Source organism: Palaemon carinicauda, chromosome 1 (genome assembly GCF_036898095.1).
Source record: "Palaemon carinicauda isolate YSFRI2023 chromosome 1, ASM3689809v2, whole genome shotgun sequence".
NCBI lineage: Eukaryota > Metazoa > Arthropoda > Malacostraca > Decapoda > Palaemonidae > Palaemon > Palaemon carinicauda.
This window is the reverse complement of record NC_090725.1, coordinates 41,136,673-41,149,172: the sequence shown is the minus strand read 5'-3', so window position 1 is coordinate 41,149,172 and position 12,500 is coordinate 41,136,673. Positions and strand designations below refer to the sequence as shown.

Genomic DNA, 12,500 nt, shown 5'->3' with positions numbered 1-12,500 from the left:
TAGTATATCATGAACGTAACTTACAGAAGGGGAGATCCCCTAACATGCCATCCATTAGTCAATGACATGTGGTCCCTGCATTACGAAAAGGAGGATTTATTGAAAGTTTGTACTGAAGGGGGTAGAATGTATTTTAGGTCTTGGGAATCTCTTCTGAATTTATGGGCACCTGGTAATACCACTTCAGGAGGTCGAGGGTTGAAAATACTTTAGCACTGTGGTGGTAGGTGGTGATACTGGTGATGTTAAGAGGGGATAGTGATATGGTTCCATCTGCATATTAAGATGTTAGTAATACTCACAAGGGCATAAGGATCCTGAAGAACAGTACAGAAGTGACAACCATGGACTTAAGGACTTTTGACCTTAACCCATTTCTTCCAATTTCGTAGATGTGCATTTAACAGCTGCCAAACAGTCCGTTGCCAAATGTCTGAATCTTGAAAATATCAAAGGTCCTGTTTTCTTAAGATGGTGATAGATACAGTGCATGGCAGGAACCATGTGCATCTGGCATAGTTATTGGAGGAAGACGTTTTGATATAACGTGATCAGGAGGGTGTAAGCATCTGTGGGTACGTTGTTGAGGAGAGCATAGTTGGAGGGAATAGGTGATAAAGGTGTGTCGAGTAAGAGCTGGCATTGAGTAAGGGTTGAAGCTCGACATTAACCAGGAGAATGATATAGTCGAGGAAATCTCCACCGATGAGAGGCAGTGTAAGGTTAGCAATGATGAAATTTCCCTCGTACTATTCGCCACAAAATGACAATGTCAGCCTCACGTAGCCATGGATGGGATAACGGATTTATTGGCAGCCACCATGAGGACATCATCAGTCTTTGAATGACTGGATCAAACTCTTAAGAACGAATGTGACAGACTGAACGACAGGTACCAATACCTACCTTAACCCTGGATAGGTACGCTCCTTGGACACCCCTTTAAGGGTATACTCGGACGGGAACGACCCCGACGCCAAAAAAAATTCTTGAAAAATCAGTTTTTGCAGTAACCTCTTTTTTTCTTTTGCCAAAAAAAACTTCAATGAATGCTTAAAACAACTGTAAAGATAAATACTACTCATCTGCAGAAAAAACTATTATAAATATTTTTAAAAATTAAGTAGAAAAAAAAAGACCTGACATAAAAATTCATAAAAAAAAGTTTATACATATATACACAAATCCTTTTAGGAATTGATTCTTGAATGTTTAGGACACATCTTGATGTATTTTGGATGAAGTCAGACCCATGGAGGTGAAGATCTGAAATGAGAAAAAAAGGGTAACTTTTTTCGGCCGAAAAAATTTGTCCAAATTTCATGAATTTTTTTGGGTACCCAAATGAAATAGGAAGTGGCTAATTTTTTTAGGGAATAAACATATGTTATCCTGAAATAGAAATATGTAAAAAAATCTTCATTATTTTGTAAATTACATTTATATCAGGGGCCATATCTAAAGGTAATTTTGTGAGTACTTAGAAATTTCGTAAAAAAATACATATATTTAATATATAATATGATATTTATGCAGGTAAAAATATACCAAAATATCACAAATTCTATAGGGAACAAGAATATATATAGATAGGGCAACTTACGCTTCGGATATGTCCACAAAATGGCCGCCAACCACACTGACTCAGACTCCCTAATCTGCCACTTGAAATGTAGGAAGGGTATGTCAATTTCAAGGTTTTATTTACTAATCTAATTATTATTGGATATGCATAAAAATTGTATGGTGGGTTGCTGGATAATTGTCGATTATTTTACGACTATAAAATTAAAATTCTGACCCAAAAAAATTTTTTTGAAGGGAAATAAAATCGAAAAAAAAAACAAAAATGTGAAACAATATAATATTTTAGCTAAAAAAATTTGATGATATTCAATCAAAAAAGAAGTAAACAAAATTTTCCGACAAATAAACATCTAGAGGAATCATTACTCTGTGATAGTTCCTTAGTACGTAGTAATTTTGAAAGAAATGGGAAAAAACGAAAAAATGGCAATCACCGGAAAATCGAACACATACCTATATATACGCCATATCTGGCTAAAAAAAAGATAGGTATGGGTAGCCAGATCATCTAGAAACACTTTCCAACACTATAAAAATATAAGTTTTGCGACACTACTTGCCAATTCCTTACGGTAACATGACTAAGCAAAAAATTGCAAAACAAATAAAAAGGGGCACTCGCGGAAAAATGGCTAACATTCTAATATACGGCATTTCAGAAAAAAAAAATTCAGCCACGTGCTAGGCAAACCATCAAGGCACATTTTCCGACAAATAAACATCTAAATGAATCATTACTCTATGATAGTTCCTTAGTACGTAGTAATTTTGAAAGAAATGGGAAAAAATGAAAAAATGGCAATCACAGGAAAATCGAACACATACCTATATATACGCCATATCTGGCTAAAAAAAAAGATAGGCATGGGTAGCCAGATCATCTAGAAACACTTTCCAACACTATAAAATTATAAGTTTTGCGACACTACTTGCCAATTCCTTACGGTAACATGACTAAGCAAAAAAATGCAAAACAAATAAAAAGGGGCACTCGCGGAAAAATGGCCATTCTAATATACGGCATTTCAGAAAAAAAAAAATTTCAGCCACGTGCTAGGCAAACCATCAAGGCACATTTTCCGACAAATAAACATATAAATGAATCATTACTCTGTGATAGTTCCTTAGTACGTAGTAATTTTGAAAGAAATGGGAAAAAACGAAAAAATGGCAATCACAGGAAAATCGAACACATACTTATATATACGCCATATCTGGCTAAAAAAAAAATAGGCATGGGTAGCCAGATCATCTAGAAACACTTTCCAACACTATAAAAATATAAGTTTTGCGACACTACTTGCCAATTCCTTACGGTAACATGACTAAGCAAAAAAATGCAAAACAAATAAAAAGGGGCACTCGCGGAAAAATGCCCAACATTCTAATATACGGCATCTCAGATAAAAAAAAAGACATGCACGTGTTAGCCCAACCATCAAGGCACACTTTCTAACACATAAACATGAAAAAAAAATCATTAATATACGGCAATTCCTTACTACGTAGTAAATTTTTACAAATATTGAAAAAAAAACAGAAATTGGCAACCACAGTTAAATACCCAATATACCAATAACTACGTCGTATCTGACAAAAACAAAGTCACGCATGGGTAGCCAGATCATCTAGACACACTTTCCAACACTAAAAAAGCAAAAGTTTTACGACACTATTTGGCAATATCTTACGGAAAAATGACTTGGCAAAAAAATGAAAAAAAATGAAAAAGGGGCACTCGCGGTAAAATGCCCAACATTCTAATATACGGCATCTCAGATAAAAAAAAAAGACATGCACGTGTTAGCCCAACCATCAAGGCACACTTTCTAACACATAAACATGAAAAAAAAATGAATAATATATGGCAATTCCTTACTACGTAAATTTTTTTACAAATATTGAAAAAAAAACAGAAATTGGCAACCGCAGTTAAATACCCAATATACCAATAACTACGTCGTATCTGACAAAAACAAAGTCACGCATGGGTAGCCAGATCATCTAGACACACTTTCCAACACTAAACAAGCAAAATTTTTACGACACTATTTGGCAATATCTTACGGAAAAATGACTTGGCAAAAAAATGAAAAAAAATGAAAAAGGGGCACTCGCGGTAAAATGGTCCTCGTGGTGATGAACGACATTTTAACTAAAAAAAAAATCATGCACATGGTAGCCAAACAATCCACCAAGACTTTCCACAACTGATAACCTATACAAGTTGCACCATTCTACGACAATTTCATAATACGTAATAACTTTGATAATTATGCAAATTACCTTAGAAGGGTAAACTCTGTCGCGCTCGACCCCGACGCGTCTCAGAAATCGGGGAAGGAGTACAGCTACAGCAATGCACATCTGGACACTACTAGAGCGTGTAGGGGAGACACCTCCTGCAGGTCGATCACCCACAAATTCAGTCACGGGGGTGAGTCACGTGAGAAAAACCTCTTTTTTTTTGACGCTCGGGGTCGCGTACGACCCACCGTACCTATCCAGGGATAAAGCCCTCATTAGATTCTGAATTATACAAAAAAAAAAAAAAAAAAAAAAAAAGATTAATTAATGGGGAGGCTACTGATTAGGTAAAGTCCTACTTAATTTTTTTTTACAATTGACACTCGGTAGCAAATTGACATCTGGTAGCATCCCCAAATATAGAGGTGGTCGTTGATGTCTACAGCATTCACCTCACCTTCAGTAGGTGTTGAATGGTTGTACCCTTGATCAGGAGTGGAGTTGTTAATGTAGTACTTGATGGTTGCAAGTGATTCTCCATAAGTGTGTCGAATTTGGTCATCCGGTTCTTCATAGGAAAGTTTTTGACATTCGTAAGGCCAGCTCACACCAGTTCTGGAAAGCGTTATGCCTAAAGGGCCCAGAGTACGTTCACTCTACGAGAAGAACTGTCTACAGCAATGAGGGCGGGCAATATTGATCCTTTCTCTGAGGACCATCAATGCCTTTTGTTCCCCAAGTTGTTGTTGACAGTCCCTAAATATATTGGCTATACGGACAGCTGGCGAAGGCGAGTACTACTCCAGGAGGTATGATTTGAGGGCATCATACTGTATGGGGTCGTCCCTTTGCTAGTAAAGGTAGTAGATGATTTCCTTGATGGTGTCATCAGGGATTGCAGAGAGGATGCAGTCAGCTTTGCTGCTTGAGTTAGTTACACTCTCGGTACGGAACTGAACCTAAGCAGGCTAAAACCAGGCAAACACATCTGTTGGTGAAGAGCGGGAGTGTCGTGTTGCAGTGTGAACAGATATGCTGGGGTCTGTGGTGGTCATCGCCTGAGAATAGCGATGAGCTGGTTAGCGGGTTGGATGTTCAAGGCATTATTTAGGTCACCAATGTTGCCGGAGTGGAGGAAAAATTGATACGAAGACAGCTCCGAAACAGTTAATTCTACTTGGAAACAACACATGTATTTGCAGTCCCTCAAAATGTCATATAAGAATGAAAATTGCATGGTTATACTCAATGGTTTTTGTCAATAAGGTTGACATTGGAATAGAAATAGATAAATTAATAATGGAATCATAATAGAGCTTAAATTAGCCTGTAACATTCATCGAATTTTTTACTTGAAGATCGATGGTAGTTGCAGCATAGAAGAAAACGTACATAGAGCATGCTTTTTTAATTAGTATGTGCACGTGGATTACAGGTTGATCACATTAAGGTGCACGTCTCAAAATTCATAGATCAGAATTACGGAATCAATCTCGATGGTAAATCCTTTGATGACATTCCATGATATATTTGATATTGAAGTCTTCTTTGGGAATCTGAATGAAATTTGTCTTTTTTATTGGCTTTTCTCTAATTCATTTAATTTTTCAATGCGTGAATGGTAATCCACAGCATTTTGATAATATCTAACTATTGTCACGCTATTGGTTATATATACGACGACGCTAAATAAGCGAGCCATTCGCAGTGACTGAAATGGAAGTTTTAATCCGTTTTGGGATAGTTCATGATCAATTTTCATCCTCTTTGTCTTCAATCACAATGAACAACCATTGTGTATTGCTCGGAATAGTTTCGTAATTATCGCTCATTTATTATTCCACTATTAATGTTATCGCTCGCGCGCTCTCTCTCTCTCTCTCTCTCTCTCTCTCTCTCTCTCTCTCTCTCTCTCTCTCTTTTTCTTTGTTACATAATACCTATACACTACAATAGAATAATCATGAAACTGTTTCGAATCTAATTATTCTTAGCACAAATTCCAGCTCTGATGTATATAAGTTTACACATTTTATTTGTTTCGATTTTGTTAACCATAGTGTCCAGATGTATAAGTTGTCATACCTAATGGTGTTGGAGCTTTGAAAGTTGGTGTTTGTGTTTTGATAATCATAAACTTGTTTTAACTAGTCCTTTCAAAATTAATATTTTTTTGACGCTCTGTTGTTTACAGTCTCTACTTGTGAAAATTATTTGATAATATGGTTCAATAGGCACTAATGTTATTTTTTCTAGTCATCAGCTTTTAAGAAATAAGAAATAACCTAATTGTCGTCATTAAGAGAAGTTTTGAATGAATGAAATTTTATGTATATTTTGTTTTCTCACCTTTGAATACTATTTTCCTGTTTTGATGTTATTAGTCCTTTAAATTTAATGCATTGAAAATAATAAACATATGTACTCTACATATATGCAAGAACTGCTCACAGACAACGTTTCTGTATATTGTTCTTAACCTTACTTTCCTTCTAATATGAGCAGCTCTTCTAGGAGGACACTCCGAAATCAAACCATTACTCTCTAGTCTTGGGTAGTGCCATAACCTCTGTACCATGGTCTTCCACTGTCTTGGATTAGAGTTCTCTTTCTTGAGGGTACATTCGGGCACACTATTCTATCTTATTCCTCTTTTTTTTTTGTTAAGGGTTTTATTGTTTTTTTTTTAAGATATATTTATTTTAATGTTGTTATTGTTCTTAGAATACTTTATTTTTTCCTTGTTTCCTTTCCTCACTGGGCTGTTTTCCCTGTTATAGCATCCTGCTTTTCCAACTAGGGTTGTACCTCAGCAAATGATGATAATAATAATAATAATAATAATAATAATAATAGTAATAATAATAATAAAAAAATATAATAATAATAATAATAATAATAATAATAATAATAATAAGGGATTTTGGCCGTTTTACGTCCTTACTTTACAGATCTAAAAAAAAAAAAAAAGTATCGGTAGTACTTATTTAAAAAGAAGTCTCTTTAATAGTCATCAATGTGAAATAGATAACTAGGATCCCAGAATGGAGCTACTCCTTAATCAACTCAGGGTATGACCTTTCGTCGAAATACCAAGGATAGGAAGATATGCTCCTATTCAAAGTGTAAGTTCTATAGGGGATTAACCCACTCAAATGGAAGCGAATCGGTCAGATTGACCCAAGACCTACGGAAAGAGGGATTAACCTCATGCTAAAGAAATGTTGTATTCAAAATGTATTATTTAGTAAGCTTTATCGTTCTAGTTATATCAATGTTAAAAATGAGTTTAATATAAAGATTATTAAAATAGAAAAATAACAAAAGAGATTTTTACAGTTTTGCAAAAGTTTAAGTGATATAAAAATTCTTTTACTCATTTAGCTTTTTTTTTTTTTAAATTATATATTAGGTAAAATCTGATAAAAACACGGTAAGAAATTTAAGGAAATTTATGATATTTTGCGGAAATCTGACAAAAAGGAAAAGATATTACACCAGAGTATTTTTTTTTTATTGGAAATAGGAGGCATAAAGATAAATCATAAGTAAATGTTTCAACCTAATCCTTATCAAAATAATATTCAAACTATCTACGCTTTGCCTTTTAAAATTATTGATAAACATCTATTTAATATAAACAGTTATTTATGAAGAAGTATGTATGGAGTATACAAATTCCCTATTTAATATTCTGACATATTCAGCTTTGCAATATTGCTTTTTGTAAAGGAATTTCTAGTTACGTTCAAGGAGACAAGCTTTTGAATATTATAAAATAAACCTCTTTATATTTTGACAGATATGAATATTCTATCATATCAGGATGTAGAATAATAACGAGAATTTATTTCCTATTCACTGTTAATCTTGAACAAAGTATTGACAAAATCTAGTTATATTGACCATATAAAATATTTTATAACCTTTTTAGCTTTATCGTAAAGAAAAATATACTTTAGTTTTATACCAGGAGTAATTTCTATTTCTAATATTGATTTTTCCTTTCTTTCTTATGATTGGTTTTTGGAAAGGAGGAAGAAAAATCATTACAAGTATTAAAAACAACTCGTGATAAAGTTAATATATATTCTTTTGTAAGATAAAATCAAACAATTCTATAAAGTATTTTATGTGTTCAACATAATTTATCAATATGTGGTTCAGGATTAAGGAAGAGTAAGGAATTAAATTCTAATGAAAATTAATACGAGATAATTCAAAGGACATACTGAAATGAAAAATAAATCTCTAATACTAAATAAAATTTTCATTGATGTGATTTGTAGGAAGCGACAGATGCGATCTGCAGAATCCATTCTGATGAAATTTACTGTTCTTATCATTTGGGTCACATACACAATTTATCGAAATAACATGTCCCTTTTGACAAAATTATGGACACATCTTTAATATATATATATATATATATATATATATATATGTATATATATATATATATATATATATATATATATATATATATATTTATTTATTTTTATATATATATATACATATATATATATATATATATATATATATATATATATATGTATATATATATATACATATATATATATATATATATACATATATATATATATATATATATATATATATATATATACATATATATATATATATATATATATATATATATATATATATATATATATATATATATGCTTAAATATATTCACTTGAAAATAGAAAAGTTGCAAGTGATATTAGCAAAAACAGATTACACCAAAAGATAAAAGGCAAAAGGTATTATCGAATTTTTCAAATGTTTAATCACGATAATGATGCAGGATAAAACTCGTTGAAGCGGTGGTAGTATCTTTTAATTCTTTCCTGATACACACAATAATATATTTGTGTATACACACACACACACACACACACACATATATATATATATATATATATATATATATATATATATATAAATATATATATATATATATATATATATATATATATATATATATATATATATACATATATATGTATATATATATATATATATATATATATATATATATATATATATATATATATATATACGAATACATTACTCCATTACTATACGTGTAAACGTAAGTTCCGAAATGATGCTAAGATTTTTTCTATATCTTTTCCAGGGCTGCTGTGTACTCTTCTGGGATTTCCCAGCCAGTTCGTGTTCTGGAAGGGATGTCACCAGTCTTCAGAGTCGAAGGTCTGGACCCCGGGAAAGACTACATCGTCACCCTGACTGCAATTAACCGGAGGGGGTCGTCGCCCCCTGTGTCTCTCGAGGCGTTCACCCTTAAAGTTGCTGAGAACAGAATGAGTATGTGGTTATTACATTATACAATTGAGGCTGGCGGGTCTATTCTTCTCTTTATTGGAAGAGATATACTGAAAATATCATTGTACATATTCGACACCTAAAAATTTGCCGTTAAAAACTATAAGGATTCTATAATGAATGTTGCCTGGCATTTACCGTTTTTACAAAGGGATACGTCGACCTAAAGGTCACCAAAATTTAGTAGAAAATAACAAAGTGTGGTAAAAATTACGGTCGCCTGCATTTTACTGAAATACGGCTGAGAACAGTATATTTTTACAAATAATTTATGATAAAAATTATGGTATTTTCTAACAGTGTTTACGGTAGAAAAATAATTTCTTTACTCCTTTTTTGTTTTTCAGATAGCTGTAGATAAAAATCTAATTTCTATTATACAGTATATAGGCTCTTCTTTATACATTATATTAAAATATTATCGATATTTTCAACAGAAGTTTCAAAGATATGGTTCACCAATCTCAACTTTTCTATTTGGTACAGTATCCGGCGTGTCGAGCACCCAGCCAGAACCAACGGAGAGTCCGACGGGGGCGGTATCACCTCTTTTAGAAGTCCTGCTTGGTATTGCTGGTGCATTTATTCTCCTGGCTTCCACCGTAGTGCTTTTGACAAGAAGATACTGCTCCAGGGACTCTGCAAGCACTCTCGATCTTGTGGCTGGACAGGGTAGGGAAAAACTACCTCTTACCTTTTTCTCAATTTTTTATATTCATAAATAGGAAGTTATTGCTTTGTTTACATATTGGCTGTATTTTTGTATTACAAATCATATAGTTAGAAAACAAGAATGATGGAGAACCCTAGAATTCATCACCAAATATTTCACGTTTTTAATAATATATTTTCACTCTACCCTTAAAAATCACTGCAAAAACGGTAAAATTAAAACCTTGAAATGAAAGCTAATAGGCTTTTACCGTTTCAAAACCGGATATATTGACGTAAAGGAGTAATAATACGGTCACTAACTAGTAAAAGATAATAACAAACTATGGTAAAAATTACGGTTGCCTGTATCTTACTGAAATAAGGATGAGAACAATATATTTTTATGTAGAATATCAGATAAAAATTACTTTTTCATATTAGTGTAATGTAGATACGCATACAAATGAATAAAAGAAAGATTATGTATTTAGAAAAATGCATGCTCTTTAAAACCTTTCTTTAAGGGATTAAAGCTACTTGTCTTTGGTAGTGCCATAGCCTCTGTACCATGGACTTCCACTGTCATGGGTTAAAGAACTCATGCTTGAGGGTATACCCGGGCACTCAATTCTATCTTGTTTCTCTTCCTCTTGTTATTTTGAGGTTTTTATCCTCTTGTTATTTTTCGAGTTGTTATTGTTTATTTATGGAAGATTTATTTCAATGTTGTTATTGTTCTTAAATTTCTTGTAGTTTTTCCTTATTTCCTTTCATCACTGGGCTATTTTTCTCGTTGGAGCCCCTGGGCTTATAGCATCCTGCTTTTCCAACTAGGGTTGAAGCTTAGCAAGTAATGATAATAATAATAATAATAATAATAATAATAATAATAATAATAATAATAATAATATTAATAATAATATGAAATCTCTTTCCAGAACTTGAGGTCAAGCAGGAGAACCAGGAATTAGGTGGAATGACAAGAGGCCACGATGCCATAAATACTTCAGATTCTGCTGAATCTCACCTTTTTCTAGTAAGTGATTGATTGTTAATCAATTATTGTTCTTCACTACTGAAATAAAGGCAACGATTTATATTACTCGCTTAGAATATACGAAAGGTATTGGATTCATTGTCAATGCTGACATTTAAGATACGTATACATATATATATATATATATATATATATATATATATATATATATATATATATATATATACATATATATATATATATATATATATATATATATGTATATATATATATATATATATATATATATATATATATATATATATATATATATAAACATGTATACCTGTTATGCTTTTCGCTTGCGAAGAAGAATCATATCTGTTACATGTATTGTTTTCTTATCTTTTATCTCCCTATAGCCTCTGGTTCAGATGCTATATATTCATAAACCCGATGGTGTACCTCCATTTCCATGTTCATATGAACTTTAGCCGTTAGTTTTCCCTTTATTTTTTTTTTTTAGATCGGATTTGATTTGAAAGAGAATTCTCTATTTTTTTCTTATATTTCCTCATACTAATTCAACCATCTGAATGATATTACCTTAAGTTTGTCATCTCTGATAAGACTTCATTAACTTTGCATTATTTTTGATAAAGCCATTAGAAATCTAGTGTTACACTTTTTATTTGATTTCTAACTTTCGACAGTCCTCCAAACTTCAAACTTTTTCTCCCATGTCTAGTCTTGATTTGACTAAAGCCACTTTAAACTTACCTACTTTTGCTTTTATATTACCTTTGCTTACCTCAATATGTTTCCTTTTAGATGTCTTCAGAGTGTAGCAACAGCACGACCTCCACACCAGCAACGGGAGGTGTTTTTACAATCCCAACGCACATTCCTCCTCCACCGCAGTATTGCTCATCTTCTTTCAACGACCTGACTCCAAAAGAGCATGTCGTACATCACACATCCCCTAGTCGGTGTTGCTCCTGGTCACTGGCAACTACAGCCCAGCAGTTTACCCATCAAGACCAAACAATCTCCCAGACGACCCTTCAAAGGTCCTCTTCTCAGAAATATCGATTACAAAGCTCTGCCTCTGCGGAGCGCTGTGGAACTCAGGCAGTTATCGCCCAGCCTTGTGATGGAAATCCTTCTTCTCCAACTCATTGGCCTCTGCCTCATGGAACACATGTTACATTTTCCATTCATGAAAACTCGCATTCTAAACGTGGTATAGTTTACAGCACCTCTACTGATGAAAACATTCACCATCAACTCCATCCTCCACAAATAAGTGTCGTTGGTAGCAATGAAGGCACATCTGCGGGACCCAACGCAAGTGCCATTCATTTTGTGCAGCCCCTTCCTGGGGTGGATGTTAGCTATGGGGAACCAACGTTAGGTCTTCCTTGTAACACTGCATGTACTTATAGTGTAGCACCTAATACTACTATTGGTCTTGCACCCCAAAACCTCCGGACGACCAGTGGAAATGGTTCCACGCGACCTCAAATGAGTTTCAACCCTGAGCAAGGGCTAGGGCGCTCCACTAGTACCACCTTGACTCAATCCAGTCCCAAGATTAAAGGTCTATACGTGGCCAGAACTGGTGGATCAGCGTTTGGAGAGGAGAGTGCAGTTTAAGCTGACCACAAATCAGGGAAAGTACTG

The 12,500-nt window shown here is 33.4% G+C and overlaps 1 protein-coding gene across 1 annotated transcript in view; it reads left to right on the top strand.

Moving 5' to 3' along the window:
- Positions 1-12,473, top strand: part of LOC137640922 (uncharacterized) — a 30,579-nt gene extending 18,106 nt beyond the window's left edge. Inside the window, exons 8-11 of the mRNA XM_068373401.1 lie at positions 8,979-9,169; positions 9,674-9,859; positions 10,780-10,877; positions 11,649-12,473. Of these exons, the coding sequence (XP_068229502.1) occupies positions 8,979-9,169; positions 9,674-9,859; positions 10,780-10,877; positions 11,649-12,473 (1,300 nt within the window). The remainder of the gene's footprint in view (positions 1-8,978; positions 9,170-9,673; positions 9,860-10,779; positions 10,878-11,648) is intronic.
- Positions 12,474-12,500: the final 27 nt, after the last annotated feature.